This window comes from Vitis riparia, chromosome 18 (genome assembly GCF_004353265.1).
Source record: "Vitis riparia cultivar Riparia Gloire de Montpellier isolate 1030 chromosome 18, EGFV_Vit.rip_1.0, whole genome shotgun sequence".
In the NCBI taxonomy this organism is placed as follows: Eukaryota; Viridiplantae; Streptophyta; class Magnoliopsida; order Vitales; family Vitaceae; genus Vitis; species Vitis riparia.
The window spans coordinates 14,026,682-14,053,198 of record NC_048448.1 but is presented as its reverse complement, the minus strand read 5'-3'; the positions used below and the strand labels follow the sequence as shown (position 1 = coordinate 14,053,198).

The 26,517-nt window shown below is 35.0% G+C and overlaps 3 protein-coding genes and 1 non-coding gene across 5 annotated transcripts; all 4 read right to left on the bottom strand.

The window, feature by feature from the left end:
• Positions 1 to 223: 223 nt before the first annotated feature.
• On the bottom strand, positions 224 to 1,485 carry LOC117906232 (pathogen-related protein-like). 2 transcript variants are annotated; one of them, XM_034819204.1, is made up of 4 exons: positions 1,294 to 1,485; positions 1,063 to 1,195; positions 671 to 972; positions 224 to 583 (listed from the first exon to the last, which is right to left on the bottom strand). In XM_034819204.1, exons 1-4 carry the CDS (start codon positions 1,429 to 1,431, stop codon positions 440 to 442), a joined length of 717 nt encoding a protein of 238 aa, XP_034675095.1. In that variant the 5' UTR covers positions 1,432 to 1,485; the 3' UTR covers positions 224 to 439. The 2 variants fall into 2 exon arrangements, with proteins under 2 accessions (XP_034675095.1, XP_034675096.1); XM_034819205.1 differs by having other exon boundaries at positions 224 to 556.
• A 238-nt stretch (positions 1,486 to 1,723) lies between these two features.
• On the bottom strand, positions 1,724 to 7,763 carry LOC117906233 (pathogen-related protein-like). Its single transcript, XM_034819207.1, has 5 exons — positions 7,609 to 7,763; positions 7,392 to 7,524; positions 7,263 to 7,307; positions 2,381 to 2,592; positions 1,724 to 2,284 (listed from the first exon to the last, which is right to left on the bottom strand). The coding sequence occupies exons 1-5, from the start codon at positions 7,744 to 7,746 to the stop codon at positions 2,141 to 2,143; spliced, it is 672 nt and encodes a 223-aa protein (XP_034675098.1). The 5' UTR covers positions 7,747 to 7,763; the 3' UTR covers positions 1,724 to 2,140.
• Positions 7,764 to 10,712: 2,949 nt separating this feature from the next.
• Positions 10,713 to 10,800, bottom strand: LOC117908011. Its single transcript, XR_004650131.1, has one exon. It is a non-coding gene; the product is annotated as a small nucleolar RNA Z221/R21b (small nucleolar RNA).
• A 1,587-nt stretch (positions 10,801 to 12,387) lies between these two features.
• Positions 12,388 to 24,637, bottom strand: LOC117906860 (protein LAZ1 homolog 1). The gene is made up of 9 exons (XM_034820108.1): positions 24,410 to 24,637; positions 18,557 to 19,078; positions 18,294 to 18,350; positions 17,802 to 17,910; positions 16,511 to 16,695; positions 16,322 to 16,410; positions 15,545 to 15,800; positions 13,337 to 13,582; positions 12,388 to 13,229 (listed from the first exon to the last, which is right to left on the bottom strand). The coding sequence occupies exons 2-9, from the start codon at positions 18,770 to 18,772 to the stop codon at positions 12,936 to 12,938; spliced, it is 1,452 nt and encodes a 483-aa protein (XP_034675999.1). The 5' UTR covers positions 18,773 to 19,078; positions 24,410 to 24,637; the 3' UTR covers positions 12,388 to 12,935.
• Between the last annotated feature and the right edge of the window lie 1,880 nt (positions 24,638 to 26,517).

The following is a 26,517-nucleotide window of genomic DNA, read 5'->3' as shown; positions in this document are numbered from 1 at the left end:
TGATAAATTTATTAAAACTAACACTTTTTACAATTTTTTTTTTTTTTAATTTAGTGTAAATTTGTCAAAAATCCCATTAATCAGATTGGAAGATGACGCAGTCACTATAATTCATGTGGACCGTAGCCTTCCATCAAGCATTGCCTCAGCCTTTTTGCCATGAGATAAATACCATCCGGACTAAAACCTTCGTGTGGAAGGATGAATTCCGTACAGTAGAAGATCCAAGCAACCTTAACAATCTTAAGAAATATACTTATTTTTATCTTTGTGAAACAGAAAATATACACATACATTAGATCCAAGCCAGCCAACTTGAAAACCCAAAGCTAGAGGGTGGGACTGGAGATTGTTTAAGTGCTTATTGACTATCAAACCATGCTCTTGCGTTCAACCCGGCGCCACAAAAGTATACACATGTAGGAGGAAGGGCATCATTCTACATTGTGCTCCTCAGGACAGGGCAGCTTGAAGATGCCTCAATGGCAGGACCATCCATGGCAGTACCCTTTAGAAGACCTCCAAGCAGTTCCCCACGGTCGTAAAAGAACTCCACCTTCACAATTTTTATATGTTCATCTAACTGGTTCATCAAATAGGAGAATTAAATTCAATTCAATTCAATGCCAAAGAAGAAGAATAGGAAGACGGATTTGAGCATTGAGGGTACCTCAAAGACTGCCATCCCAAAGAATTCTACCATTTCTCCGGTGGGTGCATGTCCTTTAAAAGGACCCTCCACGAAGCCCCAGTGCCTAAATTTGTACACAATCACTGGTGGCCCTGTATAAACATGGAGAATCTCCAGTGCAAAACCTCGGGGGAAGGCGGTGGTGAAGGCCAGGTGAGATGTCTGTGCGGTTTCATCGGCTGGGTTATAGACCCGGAGCTTCTCAGGCAAGGAGGTCAGCATCAATGGATTATAGCCCCCTCCAAGTTGGCGGAGTTGCCCAAAATTTATCGGTTTCCTTCCTGTAAATCATGTATATAAATTGCTTGAACACAAAAACATAGCACATACAACAAAGAACTGTCAATTTTTGTCGAACAGTTTGGTATTACCATTAAGGCTGAAAGTATACTTCTTGGGATCAAGTGATTTGTATTCATTCGGGTTGGTCTTATGGAAAATCTCCATTTCCCATGTCTTCACAAGATTCTGCACTTTTTCTTCCAGTGACCCAGCAGGCCATATCTGCCATACATGAACAAATTTATCAATTAGAAACCTTCTCATACATTAGATTAGTCTATGACTATAACATATATACAGAATGCATACACAACATAGACCTTAGTTCTGCCCTCTTCAAAGAGTTTGTTCACAACATCATAGTTAGGAGGAGCACCATATCTCCATTCAGTATTCTTCTCATCGTCCCCACTCAAGTAGGAACGGTACTTATCACCCTCAACAACCGAAGATGCCATTTTCACTCCAAAACACAAGAGAAGATTAGCTCTGCTTTGACATCAATTGGGATGCAAAGTGATTATATATGAGCAAAAACCACCTAACATGATTAGAATATTCATGGTCTCATAGAGACAAACAACTTAAAAATTGCTGTTTCTAATTGGACTGAGTCCAGCTTCATAATTCTATTACCAATTCTTTGAAGATAAGCAATTTATATGATTTGATTTTATATTAGGTGGGATTATCAGAATCAATATAGTGACAAATTATATATAGTTAGGTAGGATGATCAAAGTCGTTTTCTGAACATGTAAAATATGTATTGGAGTAGTACTATGAGTAGTGGTCTATAATTCATCATACAAAGTTTTCGGCTTTTGACATAGTCGGAGGGTTGGAACATACACAAGCTCAATGCCCAAATCAATCATCCTACATTGAATTGGTGGGAGAACCATTAAACAAAGATTAAAGGATTCGGTCAAACAGATTCATATTTTTCTCTAGAACAAGAGCAAATACATTTATGTCTTCTTCCACAGAGCACACACAGATATTAGAACATGCAGCCAGCAAGAGATCTGCACTTCTAGCATAAAAAGGGAATTTTAAGAAACCAAAGTTCTTAAAGATCTTTAGCTGCCTATTGTTTGTGAAACTGTACTCTTAATTTCAACCCCATACTGCAGAAACATCACACATAACAAATTTGTTGTAATGCTACCCTGTGTTCCTCAGAACAGGGCAGCCTGCTGACGCCCCATCTGCAGTGCTATCCAGGGTAGGACCCTTCACAAGACCTCCAAGCAGATCACCAGAGTCGTAAAAGAACTCCACCTTAACAATTTTCATACGTTCATCCAACTGTTTCAACACAACAGAAAATTAATTCCATGCCATACAAGAAAAAAAGGAACCTACAATAAGCAAAAGGCAGATCTTAGTACTACTAAAGGGTACCTCAAGGACTGCCATCCCAAAGAATTCTACCATTTCTCCAGTGGGTGCATGTCCTTTAATCACCGGTGGCCCAGAATAGACATGGAGAATCTCCAGTGCAAAACCTCGTGGAAAGGTTGTGGTGAAAGCCAGGTGAGATGACTGTGCAGTTTCATCAGCTGGGTTATAGACCCGGAGATTCTCAGGCAAGGAGGTTTGTAGCAGTGGATTATTGTAGGAAATTAAACCGAATTCTCAACCTATGAGAAACAAAAAAAGAGAAAAACACACGCCAAAGAAAAACGCACACATAAGACAGTATTTACGTGGTTCGGCAATTTTGCCTAAGTCCATGAAGTTGCAGGGATATCACTATTATCAGGGAAGAATACAGAGTACAACCACAGCGGCTACAATATTTTCTCTCTATATATAACACGGCAACCACACCACACAAAAAAACCCTAATTACAAAAGATGGTTCCACAATGGGCTAAACAAGCCCAACAAGCCTCAGTAAATCTCCCATTAAAAAGTCATGCAATATTATTCGAGTCGGGTCGTCAAACCGGATCAAACAAAACTAGGCTCCACAAAGCCCAACAAATCTCCCACTTGGAGACTAGTTCAATCACCAACATCAAACCGCTATCCTCCAATCTCTCATCCCTGCAACTTATCCTCCTGTCCTCAAGCTAGAAGACCAATTAAAGTTGCGCACAACTTCAACTTCTCAATAGTGACACCCTTAGTCAACATGTCTGTCGGGTTCTTAGATCCACAAATCTTCTCAAGTATTACCAGTTTATCTTCAACAAGATAACAGATAAAGTGGTATTTTGTTTGTATATGCTTCGACTTTGAATGAAAAGCCGAATTTTTGACAAAAAAAATTGCACTCTGACTGTCACTGTGTAGAATGCCCATCTCCTGCTTCTTACCCAATTCATCTAAGAAACCATGTAGCCAAATCATCTCCTTTCCAACTTCAGTTGCTGCAACATACTTAGCTTCTGTAGTAGACAAAGTAACAATCTTTTGTAGATTTGAAGCCCATGATATAGTTGTACCACCTAGAGTAAAAACAAACCCAGTAGTACTCTTCCTACTATCAATATCACCATCAAAATCAGCATCTACATAACCCTGCAGTTTCAAACTTGCACCTGTGAAGCAAAGACATGTATCTAATGAACCCTTTAGATATCTTAGAATCCACTTGACTGCCTCCCAATGCTGCTTTCCAGGCCTACTCATGAATCTGCTCACAAATCCCACTGCATGTGCAATGTTTGGCCTTGTACACACCATAGCATACATCAAGTTGCTAATAGCTGAGACATAGGGCACCTTGCTCATATGGTCCCTTTCTTCTTCTATCTTCGGTGACTGTTCTTTGTTTAGTTTAAAATGACTCCCCAAGGGTGTGCTCACTGGTTTAGCTTCATTCATGTTGAACCTGCTGAGAACTTTCTTCACATACTTTGACTATGAAAGGTTCAATGTACCATTAGCCTTGTCTCTAATGAGCATATTATCCACATACAACAGTAATATGATGTAAGAATTGTCAAAAAACTTAACATAGCAACAATGATCAGCTTCACATCTCTTGAACCCAATTCTATGCATAAAATTGTCTAACTTCTTGTACCACTGTCTAGGAGCTTGCTTAAGGTCATACAAGCTCTTTCTCAGTTTGCATACTAGATTCTCTTATCCCTGAACAATGAACCCTTCTGGCTGAATCATGTAAAAGTCTTCCTCCAAGTCACCATGAAGGAATGTTGTCTTCACATCTAACTGCTCAAGATGTAAGTTTTCTACAACCACCATTCCTAGTACAAGTCTGATTGTTGACATCTTCACAACTGGAGAAAATATCTCTGTGTAGTCAATGCCCTCCTTCTGCTGGAACCCTTTAACAACTAATCTGGCCTTGTAATGTTTGCTACCATCATGTTCATTCTTTATTCTGTATACCCACTTGTTGTGCAAAGCTTTCTTTCCTATTGGCAATTTAGTCAATTCTCATGTCTGATTCCCCAACAAGGAATCCATCTCATCCTTCATGGCTAACTCCCACTTGCTAGAATTCTCATCTCGCAAGGCTTCATCATAACACTCTGGCTCACCACCATCAGTCAAGATGAGATAATTTAAAATAGGTGAATAACGTTGCTGAGGTCTAATGTTCCTGGAAGATTTGCGAACTTCAGCTACAAGTGTACTCAGATCTACCTGTGAATTTACATTCTCCTTATCTTCTTCACCCCTTTTTTGGACAGTACTTTCAATCAATTCATCTAAGTTGACAAACTCAGATTTCTTTTGATCTATCTCTGTAACATCTGACACTACAGTTGACCTGTCCTTGTACATAACCTGTTCATTAAATATCACATTTCTACTTCTAATGATTTTCCTGTTTTGTTCATCCCAAAACCTATAGCCAAATTTCTCATCCTCATAGCCAATGAAAAAACATATTTTTGACTTTGCATCGAGTTTACTACGAGCATCAGAATCAATATGAACATAAGAAACACAACAAAAAATTTTTAAATGTGAAAACTTCACCTCTTTACCACTCCAAACCTCCTCAGGAAGTCTGAACTCCATGGGAACTGATGGTCCTCGGTTTATCAGGTAAGCTGCAGTGCTAACAGCATCAACCCAAAAAGTTTTTGATAGTCCAGCATGCAACCTCATACTTCTAGCACACTCATTGAGAGTTATGTTCATGCGCTTAGCCACACCATTCTGTTGTGGTGTCTCAGGAATAGTCTTCTCCATCCTAATTCCCTGTGTAGCACAATACTCACTGAACCCTCCATCTATGTACTCTCCTCCATTATTTGACCTCAAACATTTTACTTTCAAACCTATTTCTGTCTCAATCATGACCTTCCACTTCTTAAAAGTTTTAAATACATCAAATTTATTTTTTAGAAAATAAACTCATACATTTCTGCTTGAGTCATTAATAAAAGTGATGTAGTACCTTGAACCTCCAAGGGATGCAACCGGAGAAGGCCCCCACAAATTAGTGTGTACTAGTTCCAATTTTTCAGCCTTCGATGTCCTGCCAGTTTTCAAGAAGCTCACCTTTTTTTGCTTTCCTAAGATGCAACTTTCACACATGTCAAAATCAATGGACTTCAATTCTGGTAGTTTTCCTTTTGACAACAACATCTTCATCCATTTCTCACTCATGTGACCAAGTCTACGGTGCCATAGGCTTGTATCAGTACTTGCATCAGCAACTGCAATTGTGTCTCTTGGACATGAGGTCATATACAGAGTACCAGTCTTCTTTCCACGAGCCAATACCCTAGCTCCCTTTGTAACCTTCCAAGTACCACTAACAAATAGTATTGTATGTCCTTCATCATCAAGTTGTCCAACAGAAATCAAATTCCTCCTCAGGTCAGGAATATGTCGAACCTTCTCCAATAACCAAACAGACCCATGGAGCAACGATATCTGAACGTATCCCAAACTCACAACATCTAAGGTTGAACCATCAGCCAAATACACCTTACCAAAATCACCTGCAACATAATTCTATATGATTTCTCAATATGAAGTGGTATGAAACGAAGCTCCTGAATCCAAAACCCAATCATCCAGTGGACTGTCTACTGCAAGAAGTAATGCATCATGTACCTCTTCTGTTACAACATTAGCAGAATCATCTTCATTCTTCTTCTTAGGGCTTTTGCATTGCCTTTTAAAGTGACCTGTTTTCCCATAGTTCCAGCATTGTACTTGTTGGCCTGATCTAGATTTGCTTTTGTTCCGATTAGAATTTCTGGATTTTGATCTACCCTGGTTTGAATTTCTGTCATTACCTCTACCTCTTGTCTCAAGGTTTGGGGCAGAACCAAATCCTGAGGTTTCGCCTGCATCTCTTCGGCGAATCTCCTCAGTCAGAATTAAATCTCGTATATCATTGTACTTGAGCTTTTCCTTTCCTGTAGAATTGCTTACTGCCATCCTCATTGCCTCTCAACTGTTTGGCAAAGAAGCCAAGATGATCAGAGCACGAATCTCATCATCAAAATCAATTTCTACAAACGACAATTGATTTGTGATTGTATTAAATTCATTCAGATGTTGTGCTACTGATGCATTCTTTGCCATCTTCAAATTGAACAATTTTTTCATCAGATGCACCTTATTATTTGTAGACGACTTTTCATACATACCGGACAAAGCCTTCATCAGATTTGTTGTGGTCTTCTCCTTTACAACATTGTGTGCAACAGACCTAGACATAGTTAACCTAATAACTCCTAGAACCTGTTTGTCAAGAAGCGCCCATTCCTCAACCTTCATACTCTCAGGTTTTGTCCCCAAAAGAGGCAGATGCAATTTCTTCCCATAGAGATAATCTTCAATCTGCATCCTCCAATATGGAAAATCTGTGCCATTGAACTTTTCTATTCCAGATGTCTTTCCTACTTCCTCTGCCATTGCTCCCACTCAAACCTAACCTTAGGCTCTGATACCAGTTGTAGGGAATTAAACCGAATTCCCAACCTGTGAGAAACAAAAATAGAGAAAAACACACACCAAAGAAAAACAATCACACGCACAAGATAGTATTTACGTGGTTCAGCAATTTTGCCTACGTCCATGGAGTTGTAGGGATATCACTATTATCAGGGAAAAATACAGAGTACAACCACAGCGGCTACAATATTTTTTCTCTATATATAACACAGCAACCACACCACACAAAAAAAAACCTCAATTACAAAAGGTGGTTCCACAATGGGCTAAACGAGCCCAACATGCCTTAGTAAATCTCCCATTAAAAAGTCATGCAATATTATTCGAGTCGGATCATCAAACTAGATCAAACAAAACTAGGCTCCACAAAGCCCAACAGGATTATAGCCTCCATTTTTCATGATCTCTTCATAGTTCATAGGTTCCCTCCCTATCAAGAGTGAGTTAGAATATACTTAAACCCAAAATATTAACACCCATAAAAGAAGTGTGGATCTCTAGCTTTTGGAATTACCATTCAGGTTGAAAGTATATTTTTTGGGATCAGTCGTTTTGTAGTCATCCAAATTGACCTTATGGAACATCTCCATTTCCCATGTCTTCACAAGATTCTGCACTTTTTCTTCGAGTGATCCAGCAGGCCATATCTGCAATGCATGAACAAGTTAGTTAATTCATACATATACAGTTTCTCAGATTCATCAGATTGATATATAATCACATCCACAAACCTTAGTCCTGCCTTCTTCAAAGAGCTTGTTCACAACCTCATAGTTAGGAGGAGCCCCATATCTCCATTCAGTGTTCTTCTCCTCCTCTCCATCCAAATGAGACCGATATTTGTCACCCTCACCAACTGAAGATGCCATTTTCCTGGCACTACAGATTGGCTACTGATCTCTTATTATTAATCTCCATGGACAAAGGAGAAGTTATATAGAGCCAAAATCCCTCACATCATGAAGAATAGTCTTAGGTGGTGTTTGTTTTTTTTACTCAATTCTAAATAGAATCTTAATGCTTAATAGTGTTAAATATTAAGTTGTTTTTTTTTAATATTTTATTTTTATTAGGTATTGAAAAGTAAAGAAAAATCAATATGTTATTTTTTCTATTTAAAAAAAATTACATATTTTGGCTTTTTCTATTTAGTAAAAAATTTATTATAAGTCGTGAAAAAGTAAAAAAACAAATAATCTAAATTATGAAAACAAATTGTTTTCAGCAAAAAAGCAAAAAAACAAATACCACCTTAATCTCCCTCCTATTATTATCACCGGGAAAACAATTTGGATACGGCTTTGTAAGACATGAAACTTAACATCAACATGTAAACAATTTGAACATATATGTTTCTAATGGTTGGGATTTAATTTTTTTTTTTTCCTTTCTTATCTTCTGGGTTAAAAAAAAACCCAGAAAAAAAAAAAAAGTAAATTCTAACCGGAAATGATTTCTTGATTTGAAAACAGACGTTAGATTCTAAACTTTATTAGAATTTTTGTTAAAAAAAAAAAAAAAAATCTAATGTAAATCTAATGGTTGGGATTTAATTTTTTTTTTTTCCTTTCTTATCTTCTGGGTTAAAAAAAAAAAAACCCAGAAAAAAAAATGTAAATTCTAACCGGAAATGATTTCTTGATTTGAAACAGACATTAGATTCTAAACTTAATTTGAATTTTTGTTTAAAAAAAAATAGAAAAAATCTAATGTAAATAAGGACACACACATGCCAGATGGGGGGGGGGGGGGGGGGGGGGGGGGGGACCGGGCGAGATTTGCCTCGGTACTTTCCATTATCCACCTATCCATTTATCAGTCACACAATGTTCAGATAAGTTGCATTGATAGAGCCAAGTTGTGTTGAATTTCCTACAAATTTAGGAAAGCTACTAGAAAGTGCCTATTGTAAATTGAGAAAAGTTATTAGAAATATTTTTACAAGTATTTTAAGTATTTGAGAAAATAATTATGAGATGAAAATACGAAAACTATAGTAGATTGAGATACGAGTCATTATGACTCGCAATATAGATATAAAAATATGAAAATATAAGATGATTTAGAAAGGATAAGAAAGTGGGAAAGATAAAGGTTGTATAAGAAATGAAAAAATATAAGATGTTTTAAAATTTGATAATGATTTCATTTAGGTATGATATTCTAAATGATGCAATGAAATGATTTTATGTCATCCTTGAAAATCGACTACAAAGACAAGTATGTTGAGAGATTCACTACTCTTTGTTTGTCTCAATCCCCTAGTAAAAAAATTCTTATATAATCTTATCATATATGTATATAATTCAAAGCCCAAATGCACCCACATGAGTATCTTTCCTTCAAACGTTGTTTGTTTCATAATTTTCAGTCTTATATTCCATTCACGTTTTTCAGTACTCCGATCTTCATTCAGTGACTCACTACGTTGCTCATTGTGCCTGGAATCCAAAGCATACATTTTTAACGTCTCCACCTCCACCCTCTCTATTTTCCTACCCTACAGAAAGACCCACATTCCCTATATTCATTCATTCTCAGGAATGGTTGAAGGCTTATAAAGGTGTCCTATGGGCCAGGCCCCATGTTGGCCCATGGCCCAAAGGTCAGGCCGGGTTAGCACAGCCCGGTTACTATAACGGCCCGAGCCAGCACAACCCAAAGGAGAAAGTTGTGTTGAGTCATCATGCCATTATGTCGGCTTGTTGTGTTGCCTGTCTTCCTAGCCCACTTCACCTACTCAAATAATAATTTTTACTTCTTACAAATTCAAATATAAATTTTTTACTATTTTTAAAAATAGAAGGTTAATATTTCAACAAATTTTATACAAGTTAAATATATAAAAATTAAAAATATAATTATTAAAGATTTAAAGTAAAAAAAAAACCTTTTAAGACAAAATGATTTAAAAAATTAAATTAAAAATTTTAACAAATGAATTACCCATGGATCTCGCCAACGACCGAGTCATCCATTTGGTTTACATAGACTAGCTTAACCCGACACATTGGACATAATGACCCACTAAACATTGGGTCGCACCCACCAACAAGGCCCATTGGAGCTTAGAGCCATTCCTCATACAAACCCTAAATAAACAAATAAATAAGTTTGGGTGACCACTTCTTCAGTTCTTCCCCTCATCATCTCAATAATGTGTGAGATTTGAATATGATGATGATTCAGGGATTAAAGTTCTTTGTAGGTTATGATTTGAGAATTAAATAAGGGCTTAATCTACACCCCAAATTTGAGGATTTCTTCTCCAAAGGGTTTGGGTTTTCAATTGGATGACTGTGTTGCCTTTTACCTCAAATTTAAAAAGATCATTTCAACACAACAACATAGAAGAAAACGAAAATTAATAAAACCTCAATATAGGAAGAATGTGAAGCTGATATAACTCCCCTTCAACATAAATTTAAATATTTATTAATTATTTAAATAAGCAAACATAAAAATAAAAAATAAAAAATAAAACCCTTTAAAACGAAAATATAAATAAATTGGAGCAATGAAAAAACTGAAAATTTCTAAAGGAGGAAACCATCAGAAACCAAAAGTTCATCCCCAGAAGCAAAAGCCAAAGCCATTGCTTTATGCGGTCCGCATCATGGTTTTGGCCTTCTTTGGAAAACAAGACCCCATCACTTGGCTCCTTTTACCTTTTCATCTCTCAACAATTCAATCCATTTTAATTCCAAGAATATGAAAAGAAAAATCAAATCAAATCAAGAAATCACATAAACAATTCTGAAACTTAACCCACAAGAAAACAGAAAGAGAAAGGAAGGGAAATGTGATGAAAGCGGAAAGAAGAAAAGAAGAAAAGGGGCTCAGAAAAAAAAATGGGTAAGAAAGATTTATCAGCACAGATCAATCAGAGTGGTGCATGACTTTCTTCAATCTCATCACTGCCCCCAAACTAGAAGCCTCAGTCCATCGACCGACTTCTTCTTCATCTACTAGTATAAAAGAGAAAGGAAGAGAAAACCCTAAAACAATCAAACGCAATAGCAACACGAGAACGCTGCTTCAGTCTTAATCTATCCCATATATATATATATATAAGGGTCGGCGAGATACCCACCTACTCCCAGAGAACTAAAACCCTAATCCTAAATCGGCCATGCGTTATTACATTTCTACCCTCGCCTTCCGCTACCGTTACCAACTTACCCTACCCAATTATTTCCACCTCCGGAGGATTTTGAAATTTAATTTTAACTTTTTTTATTTATTATTATTTATACAAATTTTCATTCATTCATAATAATAATAATAATAATAAAAATGAAACGACCCATTTGCCCATTTATATATTTTACTAATTTGTCTCTTTTTTTTCGCACTTTTTTCAAAATTTGAAATTTCCATTCAATTGACCAGGTCAACAAATCATAACTGACCAACAAAACCACTAATTAAGTGTTTGTTTCGATATATTTTTTATTTTTATTTTTAAAAATAAAAAATAATTATAATTTTATATAAAAATAATACTTTTTATATAAAAGCATGGATATTATAAAATATGAAATAATAAAAAATTTAATAATTCTTAAAAAAAAATATTTATTTAATATAAATTTTAAAAACATTTTATATTTTATGTAAATTTTATTATTATTTTTTATTTTTAAATATAAAAAAAATAAATAAAAAGTATCCAAATCACACTTAAATTTTGAAAGCACATTTAAAATTTCACCCAACAGTAAGCCCGTTGGGTGAGCAAAATAAGAAGGTAAGTATTTCTCCAAAGAACAAAAATGAGAAAGAAAAAAGAAGCGGGCATCCCCCATGGGTTTCCAAAAGAATTGAGAAAAGAAGAAAAAATAATAATTTTTATATATTTAGTTTAATTATAAAAATAAAAATAAAAATAAAATATAATTAAAAATTATTAAAAATTTATACATTTTAAAATTATTTTATGTTTATGTAATGGGGGAGAAAAAGTAAAATAAATTTGAAGAAAAATATAAAAACGATTTATTGATTTTAAATCTATTTTTTAATTTCGTTCTTTTTTCTTTCCTCACTTTTCTTATTTATTTTCTTTAGCTCACATTTTCCATCGAATTTTTTAAAACCATCTCCCAAAAATCTGAGGTAAAATAGAGGAAGGAAAATATAAAAGAAAAATTAGAGACAAAAAAAAATGAAGAAAAATAAAACATAAATTTAAAGTTAATAAGTTATTGTTATGTGTTATTTTAAACTCATTTTACTTATTTCATCTTTTCGTTATAAACATTAAATAATTTAAAAATGTTTTCTATAAGACAATTAAACATAAGAAAATCATTTAAATTTTTTTTTTTTTTTTTTTTGTTTCCTTAGTACTTACTGATAACTAAAAGCTTATTAGACAGTAATTTTAAGAAACATTTCTAGTTTTTCTTACACTCACAATCGATTCTTTGACAAAATTTTCAAGTACTAAAATGATTATAAGCACTTCTTATAATCAACTACCATACAAATTCTAAATCAGTTGTATAAACAAACACAAAAATTTTATAATCCTACTCAAATTAGCACAACTGAAATTTCATTTGAGGGTGACAGTATATTTTCAATTCAAAGGGCAAGTCTTCAATTCTTTTAACGCCCAAAAGAATGCTCCCTTCCCATGCGAGAATTGATGTAAAGTCATCATTATGTACATTACTTTTGGTTTTGACAATAGAACTGCTTACAATTCATAATCAAGCATATGACAAACTGATACCTGTTGCAGCATCAGAATTTTCCTAGCCATGACTGTGCAGGAAAGTTTTAGTCAGATCCCATTGGTGCCAGCCTTCTTCCGAGGCTCTGTACAGGTTTACAGTGGAAGACATGAAGGTTTTCAATCTCCAAATTTTCTCCACCGTAGGAACAAATCAACCCTTCAAAACTTTGCATGTATGATCTTGCTACAAGGCAAGCAAACTGAGACAACCACCAGAGCAAATCTATTTGCCATATATTGTCATTGTCAAAAAACTTCGTCAAACTCACAAATGGCATTTTAACATTCCTCTTCAGTATGATAAATAGCAGTGAATCATCGGGCAGATCTCCGAGAAGCTGTAGCTTTGGTTTGGTAATGTTGTCTCTTCCCATTGGACAATCCACTATCACTAATGCTCCCTTCAACAAGATTATCATGGACTTCAGAAAATTCCCTTGTCCACGAATTCAAGGGTATAACATAACTATCATCCTTAGCATTCCTCTTTCGCTCCTCATGACGTTTCACATTTTCAGATATCTGATGGAAAGTCTTATTTATTTTTGCAATTCCCCTTTCAACCGGTTCAACTACGTGTGAAACTGTGAACTTCATGTCATCAACAATCTAAGGGAACACATAATAACAAAGGAGTCACCAACATGTTAAAAAGGATGAATGGTTAGCAAGAAATTCTAAGGCAGTAAGTGGAAAGACTGTAAAAGCAATCTTACAATTTCACCACTTCCAAGGACCACATCACGAACACTCTGGGGGAAATTCAGACGCTTTTCTCTCTCATCATGACGAGCCAAACGTATTCTTGTAGATCTCTCGCAGTCTCTAACCTCCTCAGGATCTGGAGGAGTATCCAATGATGCATAATCAGCCATTACAGCTACATTACGGACACATCTTTCTCCACGTTGATAAGGTACTGCAGGAAAGACATAAAGATGCACCACAGCAGCAACACCCATCTATTGATAAGATTGACAATCTCTAAATTAGAAACCTCCAACAGGAATAGTTTCAAAAATTAAATGAGGAAGATTCTATCTAGACATGAACACCAATAGAAGCTCACTAAACAAAAAGGAAAAAAAAAAAGGTACTATCTTGAGAAGTCCAACTTAATGCACCATCACAAATTTATACAAACTGTCCAAAGGTGGTCTCTTGAATTGTGTTCAGAAACCAACAAAATATGAATCACCATCTCAGCACTGTGTAAAATGCCTAGTGTATGCATGGTCTCTCAATAGTTCCTAGAACTATGAAAACAAAAAGAAGGAAGATCAAGAATATTCGTAGAGGAGTTGACATTCCCAAACCAGCTCTGGAGTCGCGGAAAACCAAGAAAAGCAAACTTTTCCTCAAGGAACTATGTTGAACTTCGCCTAAACGGCCTGCTGCAGACATCCAGCCAGGGAAGCCATGCATTAGACATGGCATAGAAACCTTACAACAGACCAGATTGGACCTAATCCCTGAGGGACATGTTGAGTTTGTCCAATCAATCAACTGCCGATTACAAACCTACTACAAGACCAAGCTTAGGCTGCAATTTTTTAGCCTAGCACAGCCAATGACGCAAACCCTGGGCTTTTGACCTAGAGCAATGCAGGATACAACTAAAGGAGTATAAAGGTACATACAAAAGGATATCAAATAACATGGTCACCAAGCAAGCTGGAAAACATAGAGATTGAAGAAAAAATAAATATAAGCTATGCAAATGTGAAACACATAAGAAAACAGTTAAGTAGTCTGCCAGCATTTAAAAGGAAGGTTTTCATCTTTATGCCTTGATTTGTCACCAAATCCCCAATCAATCTGTTGGCAGATAAGAGGGAGAAGAGGTTATCAGCCTCCCACGTTTTTCCCTTTTTTCTCAGGCAACGAAACCCTACTGTGGATGAAGTAACAATGAGGTTGCTATCAAGAAATTGAGAAATTGAAACACCATGGAGATAGAAGGAGAGCGAGAGAGATGGAGGGACTTAAGAAGACTGGTTTTATCTATATTGAATAATTTTAATATAGATTAAAGGTTATTGGGAAATAATGAGACCCCAAACATTTGGTTGATCTTCCTCTTTTTTCTATACTTCAACACCCTCTTTTTTCATCGCTGAGTAATAAATAAATTAAATTGTGAGAAATAATGAGAGACCAAAACACTATCCACTAGAGCACATTAGTTCTCTAAACAAGCTTGATGCAATACCAAACCTATTAAGTACAATGTTCTTTCAAATATCATATATCAACTTGGGCAAACACCTACTGTACACACTTGCATGTACTCACTTCGGAATTTTGAAATGGCCTTAATTGATTTTTTTATGGTTTAGGAAGAGCTAGCTGGTAGTTTAGCTTGTTTTCCCTTTTCTTGCCTTTAGTACTCTTTTTATACTTACAATGTACTTAGGCAGGGACCCTTTTGTTAGGTGCTATTTAATAAATTTTATTTTTCCATCAAGGAAAAAGAAATTTTGAAATAGATAATAAGACCAATGACCTGTTCATCATTGGTCTGGTGGCATCTTTTGGACTCTCAAGAATTCTTGACATCAAAGGTTGTTCAGGCATTATTTTGGGATGAAAAGCACCAGTTGCAATGCAAAGCACATGGTCTAATCTGTACTCAGAAATATCACATAAAACAGCAGTGTATGTAATGTAAATGTATAAGCAGTGTAGAATGTATTAAGTAATTCTAAATCACATTAAGGAATTCTCTGAATTGCTTCTCCAAATAGAAACAAGTAATCATCCCTAATTTTTCAAAAAATTACATCCATATATCATTGTGTGCCTATTTGGAGAAGAAATTCAGAAAATTGCCTTACGTGAATTTCATATATAGACATCTTCCAAGCTAAAATAAACCAATGGAAGCAAGGAACAATACTCAGAGGTCATCATCCATTGCAGACCTCAATACAGATGATATAGTCTTGTATGCGTGTTTTCAACTCCTGAGCCAAAGACCCTTTAAAGGCACCTATTGAGAAAAGAAATGCAACAGCAACACCTTGCCACCATGTCAGGAATACAATTGACTTGAATACAAGAAACTTGGCCAAAGGTTTAATAGGTTCCAGCTTATCCTTAGTGACAGTGTAGAACTGTACAAGGCAATACAAGGCCCAGGTTTGACTGAAATTAAGAACAACTGCCAAGTAAGGATAGCTGCAAGCAAAAAACAAAAGAAGAGTTTCAGGGCATAACTAGAAACAACATATAAGTTCAATATTACACACTACCTATTGCATAGTAAGGAACAAGAAGCTTGAAGACTATACCTACCCACACACACACACATGCTAGTATTGCCCCTCTCTTATTCTAGCTTTTTCCTTCAAAATTATATTCTATTTCACATTAAACAAAATTTGTGTTCCAATATATGTGCTTGGGCTGTGTAGGCCACACATGAAATATGAAAATAAAAATTTTAGACACATCTGGGGAGCATTCAAGCTGTGTTTAGGAGCATCAGAGGATTATCAGGTCAACATGGCTGCCACTCCCCTTAACAAGCGTTCAAGCTACATATGTTAGATAATAATTCAAATTACCAAAGGTCCAGGAAAATAATTAATAACCACCAAGTGGAAAATAATAAATTTAAGTTCAGGTAATAAATTTAGTTGTCAAATTTAGGCAAGAAACTTGCATTACAGGAAACACCAACAGAATGAGCATCTTACCCATATCTCCACTCAAATTTCCCTTCTCCATAAACCCCCAAAAATTCAAGAAAGATTGCCAATAGTGCACAGATCATCTTCAGTATCATCTGAAAAGTAGATGTTTCAGTGAAGCACTTAACTAAAGGCTGTGAAATTCAAATAGGATAGAAAATTCAAATAAACTGTAACAAACAAATGGGTACATACATATTGAACAATGCCAACTTTAACAGCTTGGTAGAAGTCCCGACCAAGGTACCACTCCCTTAGAAAGAAATTTAATGGAAAAGGATGTTCTACAATCCCATAAGTATACGCTTCTTCCAAAAGTGGTGTGCTGCAATCAATTAGCCGTTGACTTTCCATGAATTCAACTGTACTCTTCTCACCACCTTTCAGTGCAAAATCTCATCAAAAACAGGTATGTAAACCTTATCAAGTGTATTCAAAAGATTCCAACCACTTGGTGAACAGCTCATGGAAAAAGACAAAATTTTAAGCTGAAAAAGTAAACCAGCAGAGAGAAGAAAAAAATATTCATCTCGTACAGATTTTTCACTGCCACTATGGCAACTCAGCAAGCACCAATTATTGAAATATACATGCTTGCATACATGATTGCTTGTGCATATATCTCTGTCCTCATTATCTATGAGTCTGTGTATTTGTATGTATCCATATGCATGTATACATGTTTCTGCCAGAGTACACATAATAAATATTGTAGATAAGAATGTAGTCAAGGTGTCACCTAAGGCATAGCCTGGGCATTGCCTATCCAAGCTGCCCAAAAGGAAAAATAATATAGTTTCAGCAAGTGCCCTTGCCCATACATACCATAAGTGTTTTTTGGAAACAAAAGAACCCAACAGTAAATGATCCTCACCTAGTTGATAATCATTTAAGAATCAAGGAAATATGCAAGGGTTAATTATAGACCATCTTTGTGAAGCACCGTTTTGTGTAATATAACTCTTTCTGTGTTCTCCCTTTTAATAATTCTAGAGTTCCAAATGCAATCCAACCACTCAGATAAGGAAAATTTACTCTACTGAGCAATAATTTGCATGTATTATTAACATTACATAAATGATTTACAAAGGAAAATATAGTAGAGTATTGGTTCCCTAGACCATGCCTCAACTAGCATGGATGGATTTATTTGGTGTCCCTTCAAGGCCTTGACAGAACTATTATATACTGTGGATGTATAATTAATGAAGTGGAGTTCACTATATTGCATTGAGAAGTACAATGGCATATTCCTAACTTTTGCTCCATAATGACCAACCAAGTGAGGTCAGAATCTTGAATTTTGACCTTAATCTCTGAAGACACCATGAACATAAACACAAATAAAATATAAACGAAGAAGAGGAAAAAATCCAGTCAAGGAATTCATTAACAGCATATTACAAATACCAAATTGAATCATTGAAGATATGATGTTTCTTAGTAAATGTAATAAGCAGGGGACAAATTCAGTCTTCCAGCATACCTAAGCAGGCTATCAAATATCTCTCAAAGCAGTATAATGCAAAAGCCTCATAACAGTCCCGAATTATTTGGCAGTTGAAGGCAGCATTGGAATCCAACAGTGACAAAAACTGTTGCAAGAAAACATTGGCAATCCAAAAACACAATCAGTCCTCACATAAATGCTGATGATAACTTCAAGACAACATAAACTAGATTTGTAAAATGAAATGCAGGTTGGGAGAGTCCAACATACTCATGGAACAACATTATGTTCTTGTCTACCTGTTCGCAAGAAAGAAAACCAAAACTAATTCTATCATATCCTACCATGCGCTCAGAACACTTTCCTTCGGAAAACAGTTTGAACATATTCAACAGAAATAACCAGAACCCCAGTAACAACACAATGAATGCCCAAAGGATGAAGATATTACAATAATGATAATAACAATATAATAGTAATAGTAATAGTAGCAGTACTACTAAGGATGATAATAAGATTGATCAATACCGATTCCAGTGCATACACAGGGACCATCAAAATGAGTCCAATTAGAAACTTCTGCTCCTGAAATTTCAAACCAACAACTCTATCAACTCCACAAGATAATATCAAAAGAAATAACAAGGTAAAATTAATATTTACAAGCCAAGCCACATGTAATGAAGATCACCACATGAGGAAATATGAACACAAGCATAGCATTAAATATCATGTCAATGGAATCACTAGAACACTAAATAATCAAAGGGAATGTGAGAAATGAAATGAACCTCAGGCTGATTATAAGCAGCTAGGTGCTCGACAATAAGATACATGGACAGCACAAGAGCAACAAGTACAAATATGCTTGCACTGGAGATTGCCCAGCTGTAGACTGATGGAGACTTTGCATCAAGATCTAGTAACCACATTGTCCCTGGTCTGCTTGAGGATTCCACCAGAGTAAGAAGAAAAAATAAAAAGTAGAAGCTCCCCCTCCATCCCATAGAGCGGAATTATGAAGAATGCAACTTGATATGGATCGTGTATGATCAAGAGTATACAATACTCAATTCAAGACTTCACATTATCAATGCATAAAGAGTAGACCAGGATGCTGTTATAGTGACTTCTCTTTACACCGTTACTAGCAAAACTCATCTCCTCAAAATCATAATATTGTAAATGAGGAAAGCCAACGAGCTTGCCTGCCACAATTATTCCTTACAAAAATAACCCTAAACAACTCGGTAAGAACCAATTGCTCAAGAAAGAAAAAGGGAAACAACATTCATGGGCCAGGTTCAGGAAACCTGCAATGAAAATAGAACCAGTAGATCAACAAACCACTGTACGAAAACCAGAAACATATTGGTAGAACCCCATAACAATGAATACCAATGCTTTAAGAAATCAAAACATACAAAGTTGGGATGGTCCAAACACTTAAGAGTATGACACTTGAAGGCAAATTCAACACATGATCTAAAGGAAGCACCACTAGTTTCAATATATAGTTTCCATTTGTAATTACTAAAATTCCTTTGTAGGGGCACATTCAAAGTACATAGGCAATATACTAAAAATGAAAAAATAAAAATGTGCTCTACAACATAGATATCTGGAAGGCAAATAAATGTCCAAAGCTCCCAGCCCAAACAATTGTACAACAAAAAATGATTCCCTGCTGTAGCACCAATTTATACTGAAATGCCTCACCAAATCCACAAGATTATAAGCTCTTTAGATTCCAGTCATTTCTAATCTGAACTTTCCACAGCCTTCTGCATGTCCATCACAATATATTCATCTAAACAACCCTAATTTTTTTTCACATATAGGCAAAGATAAATTTTATTAAAAGCATGTAACAAAAAACAAGGCATAACCCAATTACATATGAAGTATGTAAAGGGCATTCAAAAGCAAAAGCAATAGAATAATCCAGCACCCTCCAATTAAAAGAACAAAACCAGTCAATGATATCTAACATAGACAAAGACCCTGCATCACAGGACTTTCTCCGCCAAAGAAGTAGGCACATATGGAGGAGTTTTTTAACACTTAAACCACTTCCTACACATGTCCAAAACAAACAAAACCTCCACACCTTCCTCCACTTTTTGCCCACAAAACTCCTATTGGTCTATTCCAACCTAATGAGGTCTCTCTCACCAAAAAAAAAAAAAGGATTCACCCAAGGAGTACCAAAAAGGAAGACGAAAAAACCTCATAGGCATCAATTTTCCAAAGACAAACCTCTCTTTTAAACTGACCTAGAGTAAAAATCTTAATCAAACCATTTCCATTCAAAGAAATGATCAAACAAGCAATAATACACATATTGAAGTTGTTTTATTGAAGATAACAACACATGTCTAATAAAATTTGTAACGTTCAATAATAATATAGAGAACTTGAAAAAACGTTTAATACTAAAATGATAACCTATCTAATCTGGATGTATTAAAAAAATATAAAAGAAATGATGATATGTGTACAATTATTTTTTTTGTTTAAAAATGTTTATAATTTTATTTACAAGTTTATGCTTCTCTTGTATTTAATTCTTATATGAAAGGTATAAAAAAGACTCTTCAAGAATTAGAAGTTTATGAAGAAATCACCCAACTTACAAATTGATTCTTGCATCGATATTAATACATGAATAACTAAGGTCATCTACCCTAGGAAAAAGAAATTTAATCCTTGATTTTAGGATAAATTCCTTCATAAATCCCCCCTCAAATTGGGTTGTAGATGTTGATCATTTCCAGTTTGGATCTCAAGTCTTCAAAGTTGGTTCTAGAAAGTGTCTTGGTAAGAATGTCTGCTATCTAGAGAGTTGTTGGAGTGTGAACCAATGAAATCATCCCTTCTTCTATCTTCTCCTCAATAAAAGACAATCTATTTCCACACGCTTTGTCCAATCATGATGAACCAGGTTCTTAGATATACTTATGGCAGCTTAATTGTCACGGAACATCTTCATAGAATCTTCTACTAGAATTTTCAGCTTGTTTAGAAGTCTTTCTAACCACATTCCTTGACAAATTTCATGTGTCATAGCTCTAAATTTTGCTTTTGCACTACTACAAGCTATAACAGATTGTTTCTTGCTTCGCCAAGTAAGCAAATTCCCCTACACATAGGTGCAATATCCTGATCTTCGGTCAATTATGGAGCCAACCTAGTCTGCATCTGAAAACATTTCAATATTATCTTCTATGTTCTTTTGAAATAGTCACTTTCCCGGAATCATTTTGAGATATCTTAGAATATGATACATAACTTTCATATGTTCCTCAATTGGATTGTTCATGAATTGACCACCCATGCTTATTGAAAAAGCAATATCTGGTCTTATGTGAGAAGGATAGATGAGTTTTCCCTCAAGTCTTTGATATCTCCCTTTATCCACTGAAGCACTTCATTTGACTGTTCCTAGTTTAGCAGTGTAGTCCATAGGTGTGTCTGCAGGTTTACAACCAAGCATCTAGTCTCCTTTAGCAAGTCTAGGACATACTAACATTGGGAGACTACAATAACCATTTTTTATCTAGCAATTTTCATCCCAAGAAAATATTTAAGATTCCCCAGGTCTTTAATTTTGTACTCATGGGCAAGAAAACTCTTGAGCTTGTCTATTTCTTCATCGTGATCTCTACTCAACATTATGCCATCCATATAAACAATGATAATGGCAGTTCTTCCCTCAGCAGTATGTTTTACAAATAAAGTGGGGTCAAATTGACACTAGGAGTAACCAAACCTCTTCACAACCTTGGTGAAATGATCAAACCAAGCTTGAAGAGATTGCTTGAGACCATATAAGGAATTTTTTATCTACAGACTTTGTTAATGTTTGTCTCATCTCAAGACCTAAAGGAATTTCCATGTACACTTCTTCTTCTAGGTCACCATTGAGGAAGGTATTCTTGATGTCCAATTGATGAAAAGTTCAATCTCAGTTAACAACTAATGACAATAGAATATGAATTGTATTCAATTTGGCAATTGGAGCAAAGGTTTCTTGGTAGTCAATTCTGTGCGACTGCATAAATCACTTAACAACTAGTTGAGCTTTGCTTTGTACTTGACTATGAAGATCCACTTACTCCTGACCGGATTCTTTCCTTTTGAAAACTCAACAAGTTCCCATGTCTCATTCTTTTTAAGAGCTCAGATCTCTTCTTCAATGGTTAATTTCCATTTAGGTATTTGCAGGGCTTCCTAGATATTGTTGGGAATTCGAATATTCGTAAGACTGGTAACAAAAGCTCGATAGCCTAGTGATGAACTCTTATAAGGGATAAAGTTATAAATCAAATGATTTATGCAAGATCTTACTCCTTTCCTTTTCGCAATTGGCAAATTGAGTTCATCATCTTCTGACTCTTTAAGATTAGAATCAATATTACCTGAGTGTCTCTTTTAGGACTAAATTTGGTTCAGTTTCATGTACTAGCTTGAGATGTGTTCATTGCTCTATATTTTCTTGAGACTTCTTCTTTTTCCTTGAGTAGACAATGAACTCATTGTTATTAACAATCTAAGATTGGTTTAGGTGAAGAGGTTGGCTCAGTGTATACAAATTTAGTAGTTTGGAGTGGGAGACTTGGAGCAAGAGAGATAAGATTAGAGTTGTGAACAATAACAGACTCAAGTGTTCGAGGTTCGGTCATGGTTTCTATTTCTCAAAACTGGTATTCCTGAATTCTATTCTCCCCCTGAATATCGGTTTTGGAGTAATAGGACTGATTTTCAAAGAATGTCATATCCATGGAGGTATAGAAATTTTTTGTAACGGGAGAGTAACACTTATAGCCCTTCTGGTTTGGAGAGTATCCTAGGAAAATACACTAAATAGCCCTAGGATCAAGCTTACTTCAATGTTGTTAGGGAATGTGAACAAAGGTTGAGCAACCAAATACCTTCAATGGAATGGAGGAAATGAGTCGAGTCTAGGGTATGATTTGATAAAGACTTTGTACGATGTTTGGAAACTCAAGACACGAGAAGGTATTCTATTGATGAGATAGGCTGTAGTAAGTACAATCGCTCCCCAAAAATTCTTTCACACATGGGAGGAGAGCATAAGGGCCCTTACAACTTTTAACAAGTGTCTATTCCTTTTCTTGGCTATTCCATTTTGTTGAGGAGTATCAATGCAAGAACTTTGATGAACTATACCTTCTTTTAATAAGAATTCCCCAAGGATAGAATTAAAATAATCTCCTGCGTTGTCAATTTTCAACACTTGTATTTTGGCATGGAACTAGGTTTGGATCATATTATAAAAAATAAAAAATAAAAATTGACCTAATGGAAAAAAGGTCACTCTTGAAGTTCAACCAAACCAATTATCTTGTCCCTCATGATGGAGGGCTCATGCAGCTTCCTTTAAGAAGGCTTCCACCTCCTCTAACTCCCCATCATTAAACCATCTTATAAACTCAAGATTCCAACTGGCCCCTCCCACATCTTAACAACGCATGTGTCCTTAGAGGAGGCTATTGAGAAGAGCTCTAGGAATAACTTCTTCAAAGAAGTGTCATCATACCACTTATCCTTTCAAAATTTTCACCTTATACTCACTACTCACCTTGAAACCAGTTCTACCCTTGAAAATATCCAACCCACTCCTAATTGCCTTCCACACCCTATAATGCTGCATGTTTTCATTTTCTGACCCAAACAATCGCTATTATCTTATTACAGAATATTTGGAACCATTCCTTTTATTTGCATCAACCATGTATAGATGTGGGGAGAAAAAGCCCAGCCGTATTCCTGATTCAAAAAGAAAAACATACAAATAAAAAATGTAAAAGCAATCTCAAAACTGAAACACTTAAACCTTACTAAATAAAAGGCAGGTAAGAGGCTCATGTTAGACCTAGAAACTCTCTCGTTTGAAACCCATTAAATCAGCTCTCATATAGTTTTCTCTTCAAAAACCATATTCTATTGGTAACGCCTCTTAGGCAATTCAGAGAATGCAGTAATTTTTGCCCTCTCTGAACCAACGCTAAATAGCTGAGATTAATGCTTCACTATGTTGAGTTGTTGAGTCCAAGCTCTGGAACCAATTAAATCGAACCATCAACTATTGACGGTACTGATATTAAGCCAAGAACTTCACGACTATCATCTCAAAAAATGAAAAAAGAATTGTCAGAGCGATTTAGAGAGCAACCCATCCAAGGGAGAAAAAAAGGAAAAACAAATACTCCATTTTGTTCTTGGGAGAATGCAGGACAATAGAATACATTAAACTTTTGAACCTTCTGAGACCCCTAGGAAACATAAACGTCCACTCAACTGAACCCAGCACATCTATTTGGCTAAGTCAAGGTCTGCTCTCCATACAGATGTAGTGTTCAAAAAATTTAACCAAACAACGGTAAGAAATGTAATCTGCAACAAGAAAAATCAGTAATAAACATTTAAAAAAAGACATTTCCAAAATAAATTAAATATACACTGAGGAAATCAAAACAAAGCCACAAAAAGCTCCAGAAAATCAGCGGTACTTCTGGAAACGAATAACCCTATTCCCAGAGCGAACAAAAAAAATATCATATAAATCTGAAAATTGCGCGATATTACAAAGGATTACAAATAGAGGATTAAACTCAAACCTGTTTGTAGAAATTTTTCTCGGGAAACAAACGCGATTTTCCGAGAGAAAATAGAAGGAAAGTTCGCATGAACCGATTTTGCTTCGGCGGTTGGGAACACACAACACTATTTTGCGAGGCTCATTATTAAAACTATTCAAGAGAGGATCACCACTTGGTGCAGCAATTCTCGGTGACAGTCATGCTCTGCCCCGTGGATCTGAACCGTAGCTGCCCCTGGCTTTGAATATGGCGGTGATGGATGGGGCTGTGACCAGAGAGGTCATGAAAAGGAGGTGAGTTTAGGATGGATCTAGAAAGTGTACCACGCAAGGAAGTACACATGGCAGTGGTGATGTGTATTATTGGGTGTCCACCTCATCAGTGGACCGGTTGGATGAGGTGTCATTGTTAGGTCTGACTAAGCCAATTTTTCTTCTTTCTTGTCATTGAAGCACCTCAAACCAACCAGTCTTCACCAATAAACTAACTTTCAATTTAAGAGGCTTATGCATAACGCTAGTATTGAAAATTTGAAATACCAAATTCTTATTTTAGTATAGTTGTTACATTTTGACTTTAATGGGAATTTTAATATAAAATAATTATAGATAGCAATATGATATTTTAAATTTTGCTATTAAATATAAAATAATTTTTTCATAAATTATGAAAAAAGCTTTCTATTATCTAAAATAATGTTTTTCAATTTGTAAATTAAAAAGTCAATCCAAATCCAAATCATGACGAGTTATGAATTTAACGTGATTGGACAATATTTCAATATGATATGATGAAATTTTTTTAAATTACATAAATACTTATATATATTAATATTTTTAAAGACTTGTTGATTTTGTGATTGATAAGCTAAATCATTGAAAACAATTATGAAAAATAAGAAAGTTATTAAAATTGTCATAAATATTTATATTGGTTTGTTGATGATGAAACTATATCATATTTGTACTTTTATAATGTTGTTATTACCCTTAACTTGAAAATATGGGCTTATGAATTAATATATATATATTTAAAAAAAAAAAAAGAATTAAGTTATTCTATCATTTTGATTTCTTTTCTTCTTCCCTTTTAAGTCTACGTCTATTTTCTATTATGTATGAACACGATATTAACACGACACTCTAAATAGAAAAAGAGAAACATTTTATTTATAAGAGCTTTTATAAGTATTCAATCTTATTTTCTTAAAAAACTCTTGTTCTAAAACATATATAAAAAGTGATACATCAATCGATTCTTTTTTTAATGTTATAATTTTTATTTACTTTATCTCATAACCAAAAGTTATATAAGTCATATCTTATAGTCAAAAGTTTGTAATCATTGATATTTTAATTTTGTAATAGTCAAAAGCCATAAAGAAATTTTTTTCATAACCAAAAGCTTTGGATACCATCTATATTGACAATTATATTGAGGTGCAACAATATCGTTCTTAAGGATCACCTAAATAATGGTGGTCAAATGTCATAAAAGGATTAGATTTTATTTGACAATGATTCTAGGGAGTGTTTTTAAGTTTGAAAAGTGTTTTTGAAAAAATATTATGTGTTTGGCAAAATTTAGGAAACACTTCTAAAAATTTTAAAAATTACTTATAGTGTTGAAAAATCACTTATAATATTTTATAAAGAAACACTTCTTAGATGGTTCTCTTAAAAATACTTCCCTAAAAACACTTCAAATAGAAACACGCAAATGCTTTCTTAACCTATTCTCATTGGACACCATTTGGTTTTCAATTGATATGGTCAAAGCTCTATCCAATAATTGGAATCAAAGCCAAGGTCATGAGTTTGAGCTTGCAGGATTGTTGGGAGCAACAATATTGTTCTTAAGTCCAGTGGATGGTTCACCAAAATGATGGTGATCAAATGTCATAAAAGACTTAGCCTACTATAGACCCACATTTTTCACATGTATCCCCACTTGACGACGAGACTCACTTCTTACTATAAAAAATTAATTCTTGAAAAAAGTTAGAACCATCGTGTATTTTTATTTATTTCTAAAAGAAAAAACAAAATAAGAAATAAAACTTTAAATGACTCATTTTGAAAAGAAAGGTATGTCTATGAAAATCGAGTCCAATTTCGAAGAGGGGG